Source organism: Oncorhynchus mykiss, chromosome 3 (genome assembly GCF_057628025.1).
Source record: "Oncorhynchus mykiss isolate SJ-2025 chromosome 3, ASM5762802v1, whole genome shotgun sequence".
Classification (NCBI taxonomy): domain Eukaryota; kingdom Metazoa; phylum Chordata; class Actinopteri; order Salmoniformes; family Salmonidae; genus Oncorhynchus; species Oncorhynchus mykiss.
Genome location: NC_143024.1, coordinates 92,608,159 through 92,629,115, shown reverse-complemented (window position 1 = coordinate 92,629,115; position 20,957 = coordinate 92,608,159). Strand labels below are relative to the sequence as shown.

The window sequence follows — 20,957 nt, the reverse complement described above, 5'->3', positions numbered from 1 at the left end:
GTGTGTGTGTGTGTGTGTGTGTGTGTGTGTGTGTGTGTGTGTGTGTGTGTGTGTGTGTGTGTGTGTATCTGTAATCAGTATGAGCTGTGTCTTAGTTATGCAGGAGGGAGTATTTTAGGATGTTCTTAGGCCTGTGTGCCCGTGGCGATGGGAGCCTGGAATGTGACCTCACATCGCTAAGCAACAACTGTAAACGAGTGTGCCCATATATCCTCTCTCTCTCTCTCTCTCTCTCTCTCTCTCTGAGCTGATCCTCTTCCTCTCTCTCTCTCTCTCTCTCTCTCTCTCTCTCTCTCTTTCTCTCTCTTTCTCTCTCTCTCTATCTCTCTCTCTCTCTCTCTCTCTCTCTGTGTGTGTGTAAGTGCAATCTTTGTGAAAAATGTGTGTGTAATCAAGTAACACTCCCAATTTGTACCCTGGTAGGCAGCAGCCCCCTCAGTCCTCTATCTCGCTGAAGGATATAAAACACAAGAGGACCAGACAGAACACGGCTTTAACAAGGCTCCACACAGCTTCACTGTAGATCTACAACTCCTCCCACGGCCACAATACTCGCTACCTTCATCTTTCATTGGGGAACATTCTGGAACGAGTGTATGGTAGCAGGACAATGAGGATGTGTTGGTAAGTGTGTGTGTGTGTGTGTGTGCGTGTGTGTGTGTGACCCATATCTATACTGCCATGTATATCTTTACTGCCATGTATATCTATACTGCCAATATACTGCATTGTATATCTATACTGCCATGTATATCTATACTGCCATGTATGTCTGAACCATTAGGTCTATAAGGACAACATGTCTACTGAACCATTAGGTCTATAAGGACAACATGTCTACTGAACCATTAGGTCTATAAGGACAACATGTCTACTGAACCATTAGGTCTATTAGGACAACATGTCTACTGAACCATTAGGTCTATAAGGACAGCATGTCTACTGAACCATTAGGTCTATAAGGACAACATGTCTACTGAACCATTAGGTCTGTAAGGACAACATGCCTACTGAACCATTAGGTCTATAAGGACAACATGTCTACTGAACCATTAGGTCAATAAGGACAACATGTCTACTGAACCATTAGGTCTATAAGGACAACATGTCTACTGAACCATTAGGTCAATAAGGACAACATGTCTACTGAACCATTAGGTCTGTAAGGACAACATGTCTACTGAACCATTAGGTCTATAAGGACAACATGTCTACTGAACCATTAGGTCTATAAGGAAAACATGTCTACTGAACCATTAGGTCTATAAGGACAACATGTCTACTGAACCATTAGGTCTATAAGGACAACATGTCTATATACATACAGTGCCTTGCGAAAGTATTCGGCCCCCTTGAACTTTGCGACCTTTTGCCACATTTCAGGCTTCAAACATAAAGATATAAAACTGTATTTTTTTATGAAGAATCAACAACAAGTGGGACACAATCGTGAAGTGGAACGACATTTATTGGATATTTCAAACTTTTTTAACAAATCAAAAACTGAAAAATTGGGCGTGCAAAATTATTCAGCCCCCTTAAGTTAATACTTTGTAGCGCCACCTTTTGCTGCGATTACAGCTGTAAGTCGCTTGGGGTATGTCTCTATCAGTTTTGCACATCGAGAGACTGAATTTTTTCCCATTCCTCCTTGCAAAACAGCTCGAGCTCAGTGAGGTTGGATGGAGAGCATTTGTGAACAGCAGTTTTCAGTTCTTTCCACAGATTCTCGATTGGATTCAGGTCTGGACTTTGACTTGGCCATTCTAACACCTGGATATGTTTATTTTTGAACCATTCCATTGTAGATTTTGCTTTATGTTTTGGATCATTGTCTTGTTGGAAGACAAATCTCCGTCCCAGTCTCAGGTCTTTTGCAGACTCCATCAGGTTTTCTTCCAGAATGGTCCTGTATTTGGCTCCATCCATCTTCCCATCAATTTTAACCACCTTCCCTGTCCCTGCTGAAGAAAAGCAGTCCCAAACCATGATGCTGCCACCACCATATTTGACAGTGGGAATGGTGTGTTCAGCTGTGTTGCTTTTACGCCAAACATAACATTTTGCATTGTTGCCAAAAAGTGTAATTTTGGTTTCATCTGACCAGAGCACCTTCTTCCACATGTTTGGTGTGTCTCCCAGGTGGCTTGTGGCAAACTTTAAACAACACTTTTTATGGATATCTTTAAGAAATTGCTTTCTTCTTGCCACTCTTCCATAAAGGCCAGATTTGTGCAATATACGACTGATTGTGGATTGTATTTATCATCATTAGTCATTTAGGTCAACATTGGATCATTCAGAGATCCTCACTGAACTTCTGGAGAGAGTTTGCTGCACTGAAAGTAAAGGGGCTGAATAATTTTGCACGCCCAATTTTTCAGTTTTTGATTTGTTAAAAAAGTTTGAAAAATCCTTCATGATTGTGTCCCACTTGTTGTTGATTCTTCACAAAAAAATACAGTTTTATATCTTTATGCTTGAAGCCTGAAATGTGGCAAAAGGTCGCAAAGTTCAAGGGGGCCGAATACTTTCGCAAGGCACTGTATATATGCCAATATACTGCCATGTATATCAATACTGCCAACATACTGCCATGTATATCTTTACTGTCAATATACTGACATGTATATCTTTACTGTCAATATACTGACATGTATATCTTTACTGTCAATATACTGACATGTATATCTTTACTGTCAATATACTGCCATGTATATCTTTACTGTCAATATACTGACATGTATATCTTTACTGTCAATATACTGACATGTATATCTTTACTGTCAATATACTGACATGTATATCTTTACTGTCAATATACTGCCATGTATATCTTTACTGTCAATATACTGACATGTATATCTTTACTGTCAATATACTGCCATGTATATCTTTACTGTCAATATACTGACATGTATATCTTTACTGCCATGTATATCTTTACTGTCAATATACTGCCATGTATATCTTTACTGTCAATATACTGCCATGTATATCTTTACTGTCAATATACTGCCATGTATATCTTTACTGTCAATATACTGACATGTATATCTTTACTGTCAATATACTGCCATGTATATCTTTACTGTCAATATACTGACATGTATATCTTTACTGCCATGTATATCTTTACTGTCAATATACTGCCATGTATATCTTTACTGTCAATATACTGACATGTATATCTTTACTGCCATGTATATCTTTACTGTCAATATACTGCCATGTATATCTTTACTGTCAATATACTGCCATGTATATCTTTACTGTCAATGTACTGCCATGTATATCTTTACTGCCATGTATATATTTACTGTCAATATACTGCCATGTATATATTTACTGTCAATATACTGCCATGTATATCTTTACTGTCAATATACTGACATGTATATCTTTACTGTCAATATACTGTCATGTATATCTTTACTGTCAATATACTGACATGTATATCTTTACTGCCATGTATATCTTTACTGTCAATATACTGCCATGTATATCTTTACTGTCAATATACTGCCATGTATATCTTTACTGTCAATATACTGACATGTATATCTTTACTGCCAATATACTGACATATATATCTATACTGCCAATATACTGACATGTATATCTATACTGCCAATATACTGACATGTATATCTATACTGCCATGTATATATTTACTGTCAATATACTGCCATGCATATCTTTACTGTCAATATACTGCCATGTATATCTTTACTGTCAATATACTGACATGTATATCTTTACTGCCAATATACTGACATGTATATCTTTACTGTCAATATACTGACATGTATATCTTTACTGCCATGTATATCTTTACTGTCAATATACTGCCATGTATATCTTTACTGTCAATATACTGACATGTATATCTTTACTGCCATGTATATCTTTACTGTCAATATACTGCCATGTATATCTTTACTGTCAATATACTGCCATGTATATCTTTACTGTCAATGTACTGCCATGTATATCTTTACTGCCATGTATATATTTACTGTCAATATACTGCCATGTATATATTTACTGTCAATATACTGCCATGTATATCTTTACTGTCAATATACTGACATGTATATCTTTACTGTCAATATACTGTCATGTATATCTTTACTGTCAATATACTGACATGTATATCTTTACTGCCATGTATATCTTTACTGTCAATATACTGCCATGTATATCTTTACTGTCAATATACTGCCATGTATATCTTTACTGTCAATATACTGACATGTATATCTTTACTGCCAATATACTGACATATATATCTATACTGCCAATATACTGACATGTATATCTATACTGCCAATATACTGACATGTATATCTATACTGCCATGTATATATTTACTGTCAATATACTGCCATGCATATCTTTACTGTCAATATACTGCCATGTATATCTTTACTGTCAATATACTGACATGTATATCTTTACTGCCAATATACTGACATGTATATCTATACTGCCAATATACTGACATGTATATCTATACTGCCATAGCTCTGCTGTTAAACCTCTTAGTGCTGCTTCTAACTTTCCGTTGAAGAGCTGATGGCTGGGTTGGGACTGTGTGTGTTGTTGTTGTTCTCAGTGAAATGTCAGCTCTTCACCTGATATCCACCTGGGCCTTCACTGTGTGTTGTTGTTGCTGTTGTTGTTGTTCTCAGTGAGATGTCACCTCTTCACCTGATATCCACCTGGGCCTTCACTGTGTGTTGTTGTTGTTGTTGTTCTCAGTGAGATGTCACCTCTTCACCTGATATCCACCTGGGCCTTCACTGTGTGTGTCATTTGGACAACAGCTATAGGTGACCAGACTCCAGTTTTCGTCACTCCAAACACACTGACAGCCAGTGAGACGAACACACCCACAACCAGCCAACCTAGCACAGACAGCCGTCCAACAGACATTAGCAGTCCAGACGGACATATCTCCAACAGCATTCCAACAGACAAGTGAGTAGCTCTAACATCCACTGCTTTAGTCTAGGTCTGATAGATATGAATGGCTGAATCCAGTTTAGAACTGGAGTGATGTTTAAAAAAAATTACAAATATTGACCCTTTATTTAACTCGGCAAGTCAGTTGAGAACAAATTCTTACTTACAATTACGGGCCTACCACCCGGGCCAAACCCGGCCGATGCTGGGTCAATTGTGCGCCGCCCCATGGGACTCCCGATCACGGCCGGTTTGTGATACAGCCCGGGGATCAAACCAGGGTCTGTAGTGACGCCTCTAGCACTACGATGCAGTGCTTTAGACCGCTGTGCCACTCGGGAGGCCTACATGTGATAGCCCAGAGAGCTGTAGTCATAGGTCTGACGGATATGAATGGAGTTCAGGCTGAATCTAGTTTAGAACTGGAGTGATAGCCCAGAGAGCTTGTGCATTTTTCTAACCATTATACATTATGTTTACTGTGCTTACAGATATGAGAGATTGGGGAGATCCACACAGCGAGTTCTAGAAACAGTGACCGTGACGACCATTGCAGGGACCATCAAGACCAGTGCTGCCATGACAACAGTAGTAACCAGTGCAACAGTCCCCCCTAAAGACTCAAGCACCCAGCCGCACATCCCTCACACAGTCATATCACCGGTGGCGACAAACCCCATGGCAACAACTCCAGCACCATCTCGCGCCCCCAAAAAGCCACCCTGCTGTCCTCACCCCACTCGCATGCCCACCCTTCCCCCTCATCAGTTCATAGGTGACGAGGGCGACTATGACGATGAGTCTGAAGAAGAGGAGGAAGTAACGGAGGAGGAGGAAGGAGGCAAACTCATCAAGGAGAATCTGTGTGACTTTAACCCCTGCTTGCACCTGCAGAGACCCTGTCCAGAGGTCAGGGAGGCCAATGGTCAGAGCTGCCGCTGTCCGGGCCTGACTCCAACCTCTGTGACCCCTGACCCTGTGGTGGCCCTGGAGGTGTGGGGGGTATGGCCTGAGGCTGTGAGGGTGCGTTGGTGCGCCCCCTACTCGGCTGTGAGTAAGTTTGGTGTGTGGGCGCTGAGAGAGAACGGCAGTGTGTTCAGTAACGGCAGCGTGAGCGCCTGGTCACGCCAGGCCAGTGTGTTCGGGCTAAAAGCGGGAGGGAGATATGGAGTGTGTGTAAGCGCACTGAATGGAGCTGGAACGTCACACACCCGCTGTGTGCCTGTGTCCACCCCAGTAGGTGTAGAGACGGTTGTGTTGTACGTGCTGACGGGACTGTGTGTAGCCCTGGGGATGACGGTTGTTGTGATGAGTGTGTTTCTTCACAGGATCTGGAAGATGCAAAACACACACTCTCTGATTGAGCCGCGGGCACACACACTCTACAACCCACGTCTCACCAGCCTGGTTTCAATCACTAACCCGGCCTACACACACACCGACGAACACACTGTGCCTCCCGCTGCACGATACACGCAGACAGACCAGCTGAAGTTATCCACTAACGTACGCAATGAAAAATGACACCTGTAACCATCCGTACCACCCTTACCCACGTACCTACCACCCATACCCACGTACCTACCACTCTTAACCACATACCTACCACCCTTACCCACGTACCTACCACCCTTACCCACATAACCACCACCCTTACCCACGTACCTACCACACTTACCCACATACTTACCCACATACCTACCACCCTTACCCACGTACCTACCACCCTTACCCACGTACCTACCACCCTTACCCACATACCTACCACCCTTACCCACATACCTACCACCCTTACCCACATAACCACCACCCTTACCCACGTACCTACCACCCTTACCCACATACCTACCACCCTTACCCACGTACCTACCACCCTTACCCACTTACCTACCACCCTTGCCCGCATACCTACCACCCTTACCCACACACTTACCCACATACCTACCACCCTTACCCACGTACCTACCACCCTTACCCGCGTACCTACCATCCTTACCCACATACCTACCACCCTTACCCACATACATACCACCCTTACCCACGTACCTACCATACTTACCCACATACCTACCACCCTTACCCACGTACCTACCACCCTTACCTGCGTACCTACCATCCTTACCCACATACCTACCACCCTTACCCACATACCTACCACCCTTACCCACGTACCTACCACCCTTACCCACATACCTACCACCCTTACCCACATACCTACCACCCTTACCCACATACCTACCACCCTTATCCACATACCTACCACCCTTACCCACATACCTACCACCCTTACCCACGTACCTACCACCCTTACCCACATACCTACCACACTTACCCACATACTTACCCACATACCTACCACCCTTACCCACATACCTACCACCCTTACCCACATTCCTACCACCCTACAGCAGTTTATACATCTCAATACACAGTACTCAACTCAAAAAAGTTGATTTTAAGAAATAAAGTAAAATCATTTTTGTTTTGAACATCTCATTTTCCATTAAGTTGTAATAAAATTATATTTTCCTACTTGTATTGTTTTAATGTTGTAGAACCCTGCAGAGAAAAGACAGGGAGCCTATATTTGCATATCACGTTTATTTCCACAACAGTATGTATGGTGGCCAGATGAGGGCAGTATAACTACAAGTATAACAATGTGGGAACTAGACTGGGATTGGGTGTGAGAATGGTGAAAGGTGAGAAGGAGCCGGGGAATGTGTGTAAAGCCAACACTCAATTTCCATCGGTCTACCTGAACAAGCATACACACAGTCATACAGGCTACTCAGGGCTTTGGTGAGTTTGAGTTTCATTCAGAAGTTTGAGGGAGGGGTGAGATTGCCTTGGCTAAAGGCCTCAGTATCTCAGCAGGGTTTGGCAATGTGCACCTTCTCCCATCTCCGGGACGCGGTAGTCTGATCTGTCTGGAGAGGAGAGACACTGTAGTCTGATATATCTCAGATTGAAGAGGAGAGACACTGTAGTCTGATAGATCTCAGATTGAAGAGGAGAGACACGGTAGTCTGATCTCAGATTGAAGAGGAGAGACACGGTAGTCTGATAGATCTCAGTCTAAAGAGGAGAGACACAGTAGTCTGATATATCTCAGTCTGAAGAGGAGAGACAGTAGTCTGATATGTCTCAGATTTAAGAGGAGAGACACAGTAGTCTGATATATCTCAGTCTAAAGAGGAGAGACACAGTAGTCTGATATATCTCAAATTGAAGAGGAGAGACACAGTAGTCTGATATATCTCAGATTGAAGAGGAGAGACACAGTAATCTGATCTCAGATTGAAGAGGAGAGACACGGTATTCTGATAGATCTCAGATTGAAGAGGAGAGACACAGTAGTCTGATAGATCTCAGATTGAAGAGGAGAGACACAGTAGTCTGATAGATCTCAGATTGAAGAGGAGAGACAGAGTAATCTGATCTCAGATTGAAGAGGAGAGACACTGTAGTCTGATAGATCTCAGTCTGAACAGGAGGATGAAGAAGAAGAAAGAGAAAACAGATGATTGTGGTGGATGTAGTTCATCAGGGTTCTAGTGATGTGGTTAATGTAGTTCATCAGGGCTCTAGTGATGTGGTTAATGTAGTTCATCAGGGCTCTAGTGATGTGGTTAATGTAGTTCATCAGGGCTCTAGTGATGTGGTTAATGTAGTTCATCAGGGCTCTAGTGATGTGGTTAATGTTAGTTCATCAGGGCTCTAGTGATGTGGTTAATGTTAGTTCATCAGGGCTCTAGTGATGTGGTTAATGTAGTTCATCAGGGCTCTAGTGATGTGGTTAATGTTAGTTCATCAGGGCTCTAGTGATGTGGTTAATGTAGTTCATCAGGGCTCTAGTGATGTGGTTAATGTAGTTCATCAGGGCTCTAGTGATGTGGTTAATGTAGTTCATCAGGGCTCTAGTGATGTGGTTAATGTAGTTCATCAGGGCTCTAGTGATGTGGTTAATGTAGTTCATCAGGGCTCTAGAGATGTGGTGTATGTAGTTCATCAGGGTTCTAGTGATGTGGTTAATGTAGTTCATCAGGGCTCTAGTGATGTGGTTAATGTAGTTCATCAGGGCTCTAGTGATGTGGTTAATGTAGTTCATCAGGGCTCTAGTGATGTGGTTAATGTAGTTCATCAGGGCTCTAGTGATGTGGTTAATGTAGTTCATCAGGGCTCTAGTGATGTGGTTAATGTAGTTCATCAGGGCTCTAGTGATGTGGTTAATGTAGTTCATCAGGGCTCTAGTGATGTGGTTAATGTAGTTCATCAGGGCTCTAGTGATGTGGTTAATGTAGTTCATCAGGGTTCTAGTGATGTGGTTAATGTAGTTCATCAGGGCTCTAGTGATGTGGTTAATGTAGTTCATCAGGGCTCTAGTGATGTGGTTAATGTAGTTCATCAGGGCTCTAGTGATGTGGTTAATGTAGTTCATCAGGGCTCTAGTGATGTGGTTAATGTAGTTCATCAGGGCTCTAGTGATGTGGTTAATGTTAGTTCATCAGGGCTCTAGTGATGTGGTTAATGTAGTTCATCAGGGCTCTAGTGATGTGGTTAATGTAGTTCATCAGGGCTCTAGTGATGTGGTTAATGTAGTTCATCAGGGCTCTAGTGATGTGGTTAATGTAGTTCATCAGGGCTCTAGTGATGTGGTTAATGTAGTTCATCAGGGCTCTAGTGATGTGGTTAATGTAGTTCATCAGGGCTCTAGTGATGTGGTTAATGTAGTTCATCAGGGCTCTAGTGATGTGGTTAATGTAGTTCATCAGGGCTCTAGTGATGTGGTGTATGTAGTTCATCAGGGTTCTAGTGATGTGGTTAATGTAGTTCATCAGGGCTCTAGTGATGTGGTTAATGTAGTTCATCAGGGCTCTAGTGATGTGGTTAATGTAGTTCATCAGGGCTCTAGTGATGTGGTTAATGTAGTTCATCAGGGCTCTAGTGATGTGGTTAATGTAGTTCATCAGGGCTCTAGTGATGTGGTTAATGTAGTTCATCAGGGCTCTAGTGATGTGGTTAATGTAGTTCATCAGGGCTCTAGTGATGTGGTTAATGTAGTTCATCAGGGCTCTAGTGATGTGGTTAATGTAGTTCATCAGGGCTCTAGAGATGTGGTGTATTTTTTTAAATAGAGATGTATTTTTTTCTTTATGGCCTGTGTCTCAATTTACAGGGCCGTTTGTCAGACCAGGAGACATCCCAAAAATCAGTCTTCTCACGAAAATGTCAATAGCATCCGAACGGTATAGCCAGCATAATGAATAATATGACCACTCTATGTATACTGTATACTGTAGATACATACCAGTCAAAAGTTTGGAGACTAACAGTGAAGACATCAAAACTATAAAATAACACATATGGAATCATGGAGTCACCAAAAAAAGTGTTAAAAAAAATTCAAAATATATTTTATATTTGAGATTCTTCAAAGTAGCCACCCTTTGTCTTGATGACAGCTTTGCACACTCTTGCCATGTTCTCAACCAGCTTCATGAGGTAGTCACCTGGAATGCATTTCAATTAACAGGTGTGCCTTGTTAAAAGCTAATATATTTTCTTCTTAATGCATTTGAGCCAATCAGTTGTTTTGTGAACAAGGTAGGGGTGGTATACAGAAGATAGCCCTATGTGGTAAAAGACCAAGTCCATATTATGGAATATTTCAAGAACTTTGACAGTTTCTTTAAGTGCAGTCGTAAAAACCATCAAGCACTATGATGAAACTGGCTCTCATGAGGGCCGCCAAAGGAAAGGAAGACCCAGAGTGACCTCTACTGCAGAGGATAAGTTCATTAGAGTTAACTGCATCTCAGATTGCAGCCCAAACAAATGCTTCACAGAGTTCAACAAACAGACACATCTGAAACATCAACTGTTCAGAGGAGACTGTGTGATTCAGGCCTTCATGGTCGAATTGCTGTAAAGAAACCACTACTAAAGGACACCAATAAGAAGAAGAGATGAGGAGGTGAGCAAATCCAAAAGCTGTGACGTGTCCCTTTACGCTTCCTGGAATACGTCTTTATTCTACTAGCTTAAAGAGAATGCAGCCACATAATGTTGCTTCCCTGGATAAAAAAAAATTCATACATGATATGCCTGACAGAGAAACGCCTGACAGAAATTCAACACCAGGTGAAGTTCCTAACTGCAAACATTCAATCAATACATTCAAGAAATACAGTGCCTTGCGAAAGTATCCGGTCCCCTTGAACTTTGCGACCTTTTGCCACATTTCAGGCTTCAAACATAAAGATATAAAACTGTATTTTTTTGTGAAGAATCAACAACAAGTGGGACACAATCATGAAGTGGAACGACATTTATTGGATATTTCAAACTTTTTTAACAAATCAAAAACTGAAAAATTGGGCGTGTAAAATTATTCAGCCCCCTTAAGTTAATACTTTGTAGCGCCACCTTTTGCTGCGATTACAGCTGTAAGTCGCTTGGGGTATGTCTCTATCAGTTTTGCACACCGAGAGACTGACATTTTTCCCATTCCTCCTTGCAAAACAGCTCGAGCTCAGTGAGGTTGGATGGAGAGCATTTGTGTCAGGCGTTTCTCTGTCAGGCATATCATGTATGCATTTTTTTTTATCCAGGGAAGCAACATTATGTTGCTGCATTCTCTTTAAGCTAGTAGAATAAAGGCACTGTATGTGCCTTTCAAATAGGTTTGTTGAAATATATAAATCTCAGTGGAGGCTGCTGAGGGGAGGACGGCTCATAATAATGTCTGGAACGGAGCGAATGGAATGGCATCATAGAAACCTGGTGTTTTATATCATTCCACTTCTATTCCACTCCAGCCATTACCAAAAGCTCCAATTAAGATGCCACCAAATAGAATGGAATCATAGAAACCATGTGTTTTATATCATTCCACATCTATTCCACTCCAGCCATTACCAAAAGCTCCAATTAAGATGCCACCAACCTCCTGTGATGAATGATTGACTGCAATGACTATTCTGAATGACTATTATATACAGTTGAAGTCGGAAGTTTACATACACCTTAGCCAAATACATTTCAACTCAGTATGTCACAATTCCTGACATTTAATCCTAGTATAAAATTCCCTGTTTTAGGTCAGTTAGGATCACCACTTCATTTTAAGAATGTGAAATGTCAGAATAATAGTAGAGAGAATAATTTATTTCAGCTTTTATTTCTTTCATCACATTCCCAGTGGGTCAGAAGTTTACATACACTCAATTAGTATTCCGTTTCATTGCCTTTAAATTGTTTAACTTGGGTCAAATATTCTGGTAACCTTCCACAAGCTGCCCACAATAAGTCGGGTGAAATTTGGCCCATTCCTCCTGACAGAGCTGGTGTAACTAAATCAGGTTTGTAGGCCTCCTTGCTCACACACACTTTTTCAGTTCTGCCCACAAATTTTCTATAAGAGTGAGGTCAGGGCTTTGTTATGGCCACTCCAATACCTTGACTTTGTTGTCCTTAGGCCATTTTGCCACAACTTTGGAAGTATGCTTGGGGTCATTGCCCATTTGGAAGACCCATTTGCGACCAAGCTTTTAACTCCCTGACTGATGTCTTGAGATGTTTCTTCAATATATCCACATAATCTTCCTGCTTCATGATGCCATCTATTTTGTGAAGTGCACCAGTCCCTCCTGCAGCAAAGCACCCCCACAACATGATGCTACCACGGTTGGGATTGTGTTCTTCGGCTTGTAAGCCACCACCTTTTTCCTCCATTCATAACGATGGTCATTGTGGCCAAACAGTTCTGTTTTTATTTCATCAGACCAGAGGACATTTTTCCAAAAAGTACGATGTTTGTCCCCATGTGCAGTTGCAAATCATAGTCTGGATTTTTTATGCCGGTTTTGGAACAGTGGCTTCTTCCTTGCTGAGCGGCCTTTCAGGTTATTTCGATATAGGACTCGTTTTACTGTGGATATAAATACTTTTGTACCTGGTTCCTCCAGCAACTTCACAAGGTTCTTTGCTGTTGTTCTAGGATTGATTTGCACTTTTCGCACCAAAGTACGTTCATCTCTAGGAGACAGAACGCGTCTCCTTCCTGAGCGGTATGACGGCTGCGTGGTCCCATGGTGTTTATACTTGCATACTATTGTTTGTACAGATGAACGTGGTACCTTCAGGCAGTTGGAAATTGCTCCCAAGGATGAACCAGACTTGTGGAGGTCTACAATACTATTTCTGAGGTCTTGGCTGATTTATTTTGATTTCCCATGGTGTCAAGCAAAGAGGCACTGAGTTTGAAGGTAGGCCTTGAAATACATCCACAGGTACACCTCCAATTGACTCAAATTATGTCAATTTGCCTATCAGAAGCTTCTAAAGCCATGACATCATTTTCTGGAATTTTCCAAGCTGTTTAAAGGCACAGTCAACTTAGTATATGTAAACTTCTGACCCACTGGAATTGTGATACAGTAAATTATAAGTGAAATAATCTGTCTGCATACATTTTTTGGGAAAAATGACGTGTCATCCTAACCAATTTACCAAAACTAGAGTTTGTTAACAAGAAATTTGTGGAGTGGTTGAAAAACAAGTTTTAATGACTTCTATTGACCCTAAGTGGATGTAAACTTCCTACTTTAACTGTAAAACTATTGTAGCTCATTTTCAGCGTTTAAGTATTAAAGTGATAATAGAATAGTGGTAGCCTATCGAAAGCTTGGAACTATAAGGTTCTATCAGATTTCTTGTCAAAATCTAGTTATTGACTTGTTGTGTTCAATGTTCTCTATCTATATAGTACTCCAAACACCCCCAATTCATGTGGGTAAGTTCAAAAGAACACGATGTAAAAAATTGCTGACACCATTCAAACCAATCAGGGTTCGGGAACTTGTTGTCATCGTGGTACATTGGTCAGCACTTTGCAGTCCTGTCAAGAGTGAGGTATAACTGTATTCTTTTTTGCAGTCCTCTCCACACCAACCCCATTCTCTCCTTCCCTTGATCCCCGTCTGTCATCCTCTCTCCTCTCTACTGCTCCACATCTTATTTTTCATTTTGTTCCTCTACCCGTCCTGGTCTTTAGTCCTGCTTCCCCTCCTGGTCTTTAGTCCTGGTCTTTAGTCCTGCTTCCCCTCCTGGGCTTTAGTCCTGGTCTTTAGTCCTGCTTCCCCTCCTGGTCTTTAGTCCTGGTCTTTAGTCCTGCTTCCCCTCCTGGTCTTTAGTCCTGGTCTTTAGTCCTGCTTCCCCTCCTGGTCTTTAGTCGTGCTTCCCGTCCTGGTCTTTAGTCCTGCTTCACGTCCTGGTCTTTAGTCCTGCTTCCCCTCCTGGTCTTTAGTCCTGGTCTTTAGTCCTGTTTCCCCTCCTGGTATTTAGTCCTGGTCTTTAGTCCTGCTTCCCCTCCTGGTCTTTAGTCCTGGTCTTTAGTCCTGCTTCCCGTCCTGGTCTTTAGTCCTGCTTCCCCTCCTGGTCTTTAGTCCTGCTTCCCCTCCTGGTCTTTAGTCCTGCTTCCCCTCCAGGTCTTTAGTCCTGGTCTTTAGTCCTGCTTCCCGTCCTGGTCTTTAGTCCTGCTTCCCCTCCTGGTCTTTGGTCCTGTTTCCCCTCCTGGTCTTTAGTCCTGGTCTTTAGTCCTGCTTCCCCTCCTGGTCTTTAGTCCTGGTCTTTAGTCCTGCTTCCCGTCCTAGTCTTTAGTCCTGCTTCCCCTCCTGGTCTTTAGTCCTGCTTCCCGTCCTGGTCTTTAGTCCTGCTTCCCCTCCTGGTCTTTAGTCCTGCTTCCCCTCCTGGTCTTTAGTCCTGCTTCCCCTCCAGGTCTTTACTCCTGGTCTTTTTGTCCTCTACATGTCTTCCTATCCTCTCTCTTATTGTCCTCTACATGTCTTTCTGTCCTCTCCCTTATTGTCCTCTACATGTCTTCCTGTCCTCATCTCTCTTATTGTCCTCTACATGTCTTCCTGTCCTCACCTACCTTATTGTCCTCTACATGTCTTCCTGTCCTCTCTCTTATTGTCCTCTACATGTCTTCCTGTCCTCTCTCTTATTGTCCTCTACATGTCTTTCTGTCCTCATCTACCTTATTGTCCTCTATATGTCTTCCTGTCCTCTACATGTCTTTCTGTCCTCTCCCTTATTGTCCTCTACATGTCTTCTTGTCCTCATCTCTCTTATTGTCCTCTACATGTCTTCCTGTCCTCTCTCTTATTGTCCTCTACGTCTTCCTGTCCTCATCTACCTTATTGTCCTCTACATGTCTTCCTGTCCTCATCTACCTTATTGTCCTCTACATGTCTTCCTGTCCTCATCTCTCTTATTGTCCTCTACATGTCTTCCTGTCCTCATCTACCTTATTGTCCTCTACATGTCTTCCTGTCCTCATCTACCTTATTGTCCTCTGCATGTCTTCCTGTCCTCTCTTATTGTCCTCTAGATGTCTTCCTGTCCTCTCTTATTGTCTTCTACATGTCTTCCTTTTATCTCTCTTTTTTTCCTCTACGTCTTCCTGTCCTCATCTACCTTATTGTCCTCTACATGTCTTCCTGTCCTCATCTACCTTATTGTCCTCTACATGTCTTCCTGTCCTCATCTCTCTTATTGTCCTCTACATGTCTTCCTGTCCTCATCTACCTTATTGTCCTCTACATGTCTTCCTGTCCTCATCTACCTTATTGTCCTCTGCATGTCTTCCTGTACTCTCTTATTGTCCTCTAGATGTCTTCCTGTCCTCTCTTATTGTCTTCTACATGTCTTCCTTTTATCTCTCTTATTTTCCTCTACGTCTTCCTGTCCTCATCTCCCTTATTGTCCTCTACAAGTCTTCCTGTCCTCTCTCTTATTGTCCTCTACATGTCTTCCTGTCCTCTTCTCTCAGTCTCTTTTGTTTCTCCTTCCTCTCTTCCTTTTTCCTCTCCATATCCTTCATCCTTTCCCTCACCCTCATCCTCTCTTTTAGTCTCTTCCGCGTGCTTCTCTCCCTCATTCTCTCTTTTAGTCCCCTTTGCCTGGTCCTCTCCCTCCGCCTCTCCTCGCTCCCCCTCAACTTCCATCCCCACCCCATCCCTTCTCCCCACCTCCCCTCCCTCTCCCTCCTCAGGCGAGTTGTCCTCCCAGCCCTCTGTCTCTAGCTCCAATTGCTCCACCCTGGCCAGGATCTTGCGGTTGCTGGACTCCAGCTCTGCCATTAAACGGGCCAGCTTGGTCTGCAGGGTGTTCAGGTTACCCTCCAGTCTCTCCACCTTGACCTCCACCTTCTCCTCGTCCTGCTCCTCCTCGCCTTCCGCGGCCTCCACCAACATGCCCATCTTAGTGAGGATCTGACGACCCTTCTCCTCCAGGTGTCGCTTGGCAGCTGGGAACTCAGACAGCACGTCTGTCAGGTCCTCCTTGGAAAGGCTGAACAGGTCTGAGTGGCCGATGCTGCGGATGTTGGCCGTCCGACGGTTGCCTGATTTGTTTCCTGCCAGAGGATGAGGAATGTTGTATTTGTGTGAGGCATTTTGACATTTCATTTGCTTGACTTCTACTCTAAAGTCTGTACTGTGGGTCCATTAAGACATTGTGTTGGAATGTTAGGGACATGACTGTACATTAAGACATTGTGTTGGGTTATTAGGGACATGATTGTCCATTGAGACATTGTGTTGGAATGTTAGAATACTAGAATGTTGGAATGTTGGATTGTTGGAGTGTTGGAATGTTGGATTGTTGGATTGTTGGAATGTTGGAAAGTTGGAATGTTGGAATGTTGGATTGTTGGAATGCTGGATTGTTGGAATGTTGGATTGTTGGATTGTTGGAATGCTGGATTGTTGGAATGTTGGATTGTTGGAATGTTGGATTGTTGGAATGTTGGATTGTTGGATTGTTGGAATGTTGGACTGTTGGAATGTTGGATTGTTGGAATGCTGGATTGTTGGAATGCTGGATTGTTGGAATGTTGGAATGTTGGAATGTTGGAATGTTGGATTGTTGGAATGTTGGATTGTTGGAATGCTGGAATGTTGGATTGTTGGAATGTTGGAATGCTGGAATGTTGGATTGTTGGAATGTTAAAATGTTAGGGACATGCTATAAATGTGCTGAATTACTCCTCACCTTTGATGTTCAGGATGCTAATTTCCCCGAAGAAATTGCCGTCACTCAACACAGCGAACTGTGTGATGCCATCGTCTGCCACCACAGCCAGTTTCCCATCCTTAATGATGTACATCTCATGTCCCACGTCCCCCTTTCTGCACACGTACTCCCCGGGACTATACACCTACAGGCAAGAGGACATGTCTGGGAAGTCATGGCTACAGTCGCACAAAAAAACAACAAAGTAATGTTTAACTGAAATATTGTTCTCTAGCACGAGTCAAGTTAGCAGTCATATACATGTCAACCGCCATTGACTACGCAGACATAACAAGAATTACACCCGGCTTTAAAGGGACAATCTGCAGTTAGAAAAAGAACAAAGCTGATACCCCACCGCTAAGTTTGTGAACAGCTAACGGACAGGGCTGGAGAAATCAAAGTGATACTTTCAACCAGGATTAACAGTGGGTAGGCTAGCGGTTAATAAGAGTGTCAGGCCAGTAACTGAAAAGCAGCTGGTTCGAGTCTTCGAGCTGACTAGGTGAAATCTGTAGACGTGCCCTTGAGCAAGGCACTTAACCCTAATCACTCTGGATAAGAATCGTCAGCTAAATGTGTTTGTTTTAATTTACTTTGTTTACAAACAAAGGAGTTAAAGAAGCTTACATTTTGGGTTCTGACGGAGTAAGTTGTATCCTTCAAGAATCAATGGTTGCATATATTTTAAATTTATAAGTCCAAAAATGGATGTAGCAACTGCAGATTGTCCATTTCACCCTTGACCTCTGACCTGCGGGATGAGTTTGAGCACCAGCTCCTCCAGCAGACTGGTCTCACAGTTCTGGAAGATGGTGACCTTGGAGAGCGTTGGCAGATGTACGCTCACAGCGATCTCCGTCTGCAGCTGGACGGGAAGCTGCTGTAGGATCTCGTTCTCCCTCGTGATCTTCCGGTTGATGTACAGGTGCTGGTACCAGTCGTTGACACGGTTACGCAACTCCTTGCTGATGTACCTGTTGCGCAGGTAGCCTTTGACCTGGAATGAAATAAAGTAGAATTAGCCAGGCCTGTCACAAATCCTGGGATCCTTCAGAAAGTATATTGCCACTGGGAGAGAATGCAAGGCAAACTCTTTTAGGGGAAAGGGTAACAGAGCTATCCATCAAATGTATTTGATAAATCTCTTTTTTTACATCAGTAGTTGTTGCAAAGTGCTGTACAGATACCCAGCCAAAACCCCAAATAGCAAGCAATGTAGAGGCAGAAGCACAGGGGCTAGGAAAAACTAAGGCTGCCTGACCCCGACCCACCACCCCCATGTCCCTGACTATAAAATAGAGGAGAAAACAATACTCTGGCCCCGGCCCCTCACCAGCTCGTGGTTGGGGAAGAAGACGTTGTCTCGGTCCCTGAGGTTGGTGATGACGTTCCCCACGTTCCCCACGACGGAGGCAAACACCAGAACGGCGATCAGCAGATCAGCAATCATAAACAGGTACTCCTCCTCGCGGTCGGGCAGTGGCGTGTCGCCCACCGTGGTGAAGATCTGCGCAGAGAACCAGAAGCAGTAGATGTACTGGTGCCTCACTGGGGAGAACATAGGGTCGGTGATGTTTGGGTAAACCCAGCGGTCCACCCCGAAGCCGATGTAACTGGACAGGGCGAAGTAGATGCAGGCGTTCCAGTGGATGAGCACGAAGATGTAGAGCATAAGCTTGGAGATGCGGAAGGTGTTGGGGTAAGAGGTACGGGTCTCCATGCGGTCCATGGCTTCGTTGAGCCGGGAGATACGGAGGAAGCGGTTGACCCTCACCAGTGGCTGGTTGATGCCGAAGTACAGATAGAGGAGGTCAGTGGGCAGTAGGGAGGCCAGGTCCAACAGGAAATGTGAGGAGAAGAGGTACCGCTTCTTCAGACGGTCCCTGTCCTGCACCAGGATACCCTGTTCTAGGAAACCTGCAGGTGGCAACACAGCACAGATACAGTCTGGGTCAGAGTTAAGTTCATATCACCAGAGATATAAAAAAATATGTATTTCATAACTTAACTAAGCCTCGGAGTCATCACGAAAGAAAAGGAAGTCATTAACTCTCTCTCCGTCCTCTTACAGAATTCAGTCATGGGCTCTCCACATGGGCTTTTCACATGCTTTTAAGAGCATTAAAGAGCAACTGCCTTAAAAAAATACAAAATAAATCCTTTGAAAACGGCCTATGTGGCGTCGATATGAGTCAGAAACTATTATTCTAGATGTATGAAAGCATAGTTATATTATCACAGCAATCCGTGTGTCACAACAGGTAAATGATGGTTGGGTTTTGATTTGACCATGTTAATTTGCCCACTAACATGGTGTGAACAGCTGTGGTGATTGCTCCTTATCCAATAGCATTAGACAGTGAAACAGACCTGTCCAGCAGACCGACTTAGTTTACATAAGACAACACTTTGCAAATACTGCACCAAACACCTTAGATGTAAAATTGCGCAACTAAAACATCCACGGCAAAAACAGATTTCTTGTGTTATCTTAGATTCATTCTGGGGATTTTGAGCAAGAGATATTGGCTTCCGTGTCTACAGTGTCTCATGAGGGACAATCATAATTAACCAAACCAGGAATCGAAAAATAAACACACGTGCCAATTGGCGTGTTCAGTGACTTTTTAAAATACCACTGTGGATTGTGTTGTTCAGTGACTCTTTAAAATACCACTGTGAATCGTGATCTAGTAAGTACAATAATGACAAAAGATGTTCTCTAACCCAGCACTGGCAGACCACACACAGTTCCTATATGTAGAAAAATGTTTTATCTTTACCAGTGCGAAATTTGATGATGGTATCAGCCACGTACAGGAGATCGGAGCAGTAGTCCAGCGTGAGCCACAGTGTCAGGAATTCATCCTCTATTTCCTTAAAGCATGTCCTAGAAAAGTAGGTAAAATTCCATGTTCAAATATCATCTTTTTTTAATTTTACCCAATTTCATGGTATCCAATTGTTAGTAGTTACGATCTTGTCTCATCGCTACAACTCCTGTACGGGCTCGAGAGAGACAAAGGTCGAAAGTCATGCGTCCTCTCCGAAACACAACCCAACCAAGCCGCACTGCTTCTTTAAGACAGCACGCACATTGGCTGGAAGCCAGCGTTGGAGAAAACACCATGCACCTGGCGACCTGGTTAGCGTGCTGTGGTGCACCCAGCCCGCCACAGGAGTCACTGGTGTGCAATGAGACAAAGATATCCCTACCGACCAAACCCTCCCTAACCCGGACGACGCTAGGCCAATTGTGTGTCACCCCACAGACCTCCCGGTCACAGCCAGCTGCAACAGAGCCTGGGCGCGAACCCAGAGTCTCTGGTAGCACAGCTAGCAATGCAGTTCCCTAGACCACTGCGCCACCCGGGAGGCTACAAAATGACAATTCAATCGGTTTACATGTTTCAGGTTTCTGTGAGGTCCATTTATTATTCAGGTGGATTATAGACCACTGGCACCTGTAGAAATTATACTACAATGCTAAAATGCATATTGAGCCAGGGAAATGAAATATTATTATTATTATTATTATTGTACATTTGAGACACTCACCTACAGATGATGATGATCCAGTTGTAGAAGACGGGGAAGATCATGACCTGGAGCCATCCATAATAAAACTCCTCTGATGGGTCAACCACCCACTCCGTCCATCTGATCAGGAGATGGGCAGAGAGAAATATCACATTCAGATCAACTTTATTAGCATGAATGGCACGAAGTCACTGTTTCTAAAGCGAAGTGAGATAATGACATCAACAATAACCATAAAGGTAAAAAATAAAACAAAATAAATAGTAAAGGTGATTAGATTAAAGGAGTAACATTCAACAACATCAATCTAGAGCTGGGAAAAGCATCTATAATGTTATAACTTATTTTAAATTATAAATTGTATC

General features: G+C 43.1%; 2 protein-coding genes across 3 annotated transcripts; one reads left to right on the top strand and one right to left on the bottom strand.

Annotated features, from left to right (window-relative positions):
* The first annotated feature begins 223 nt into the window (after nt 1–223).
* LOC110520653 (leucine-rich repeat neuronal protein 4) lies at nt 224–7,500 on the top strand. 2 transcript variants are annotated; one of them, XM_036975310.2, is made up of 3 exons: nt 224–624; nt 4,765–4,983; nt 5,460–7,500. In XM_036975310.2, exons 1-3 carry the CDS (start codon nt 611–613, stop codon nt 6,490–6,492), a joined length of 1,266 nt encoding a protein of 421 aa, XP_036831205.2. In that variant the 5' UTR covers nt 224–610; the 3' UTR covers nt 6,493–7,500. The 2 variants fall into 2 exon arrangements, with proteins under 2 accessions (XP_036831205.2, XP_090086593.1); XM_090230467.1 differs by having other exon boundaries at nt 255–624; nt 4,830–4,983.
* A 7,264-nt stretch (nt 7,501–14,764) lies between these two features.
* On the bottom strand, nt 14,765–20,701 carry cnga4 (cyclic nucleotide gated channel subunit alpha 4). The gene is made up of 6 exons (XM_036965240.2): nt 20,611–20,701; nt 19,836–19,942; nt 18,386–18,969; nt 17,804–18,049; nt 17,029–17,194; nt 14,765–16,390 (listed from the first exon to the last, which is right to left on the bottom strand). The coding sequence occupies exons 1-6, from the start codon at nt 20,652–20,654 to the stop codon at nt 15,777–15,779; spliced, it is 1,761 nt and encodes a 586-aa protein (XP_036821135.2). The 5' UTR covers nt 20,655–20,701; the 3' UTR covers nt 14,765–15,776.
* Nucleotides 20,702–20,957: the final 256 nt, after the last annotated feature.

Bases quoted from the DNA above. Each gene is read 5' to 3' on its own strand.
- LOC110520653 (XM_036975310.2), top strand. The intron at 4,984-5,459 runs GTGAGTAGCTCT...CTGTGCTTACAG, and splicing joins AACAGCATTCCAACAGACAA to ATATGAGAGATTGGGGAGAT.
- cnga4 (XM_036965240.2), bottom strand. From the start codon at position 20,654: ATGATCTTCCCCGTCTTCTACAACTGGATCATCATCATCTGTAG. The intron at 18,970-19,835 runs GTAAAGATAAAA...TGCCACCTGCAG, and splicing joins CATCATCAAATTTCGCACTG to GTTTCCTAGAACAGGGTATC. The intron at 18,050-18,385 runs GTGAGGGGCCGG...ATTTCATTCCAG, and splicing joins TCTTCCCCAACCACGAGCTG to GTCAAAGGCTACCTGCGCAA.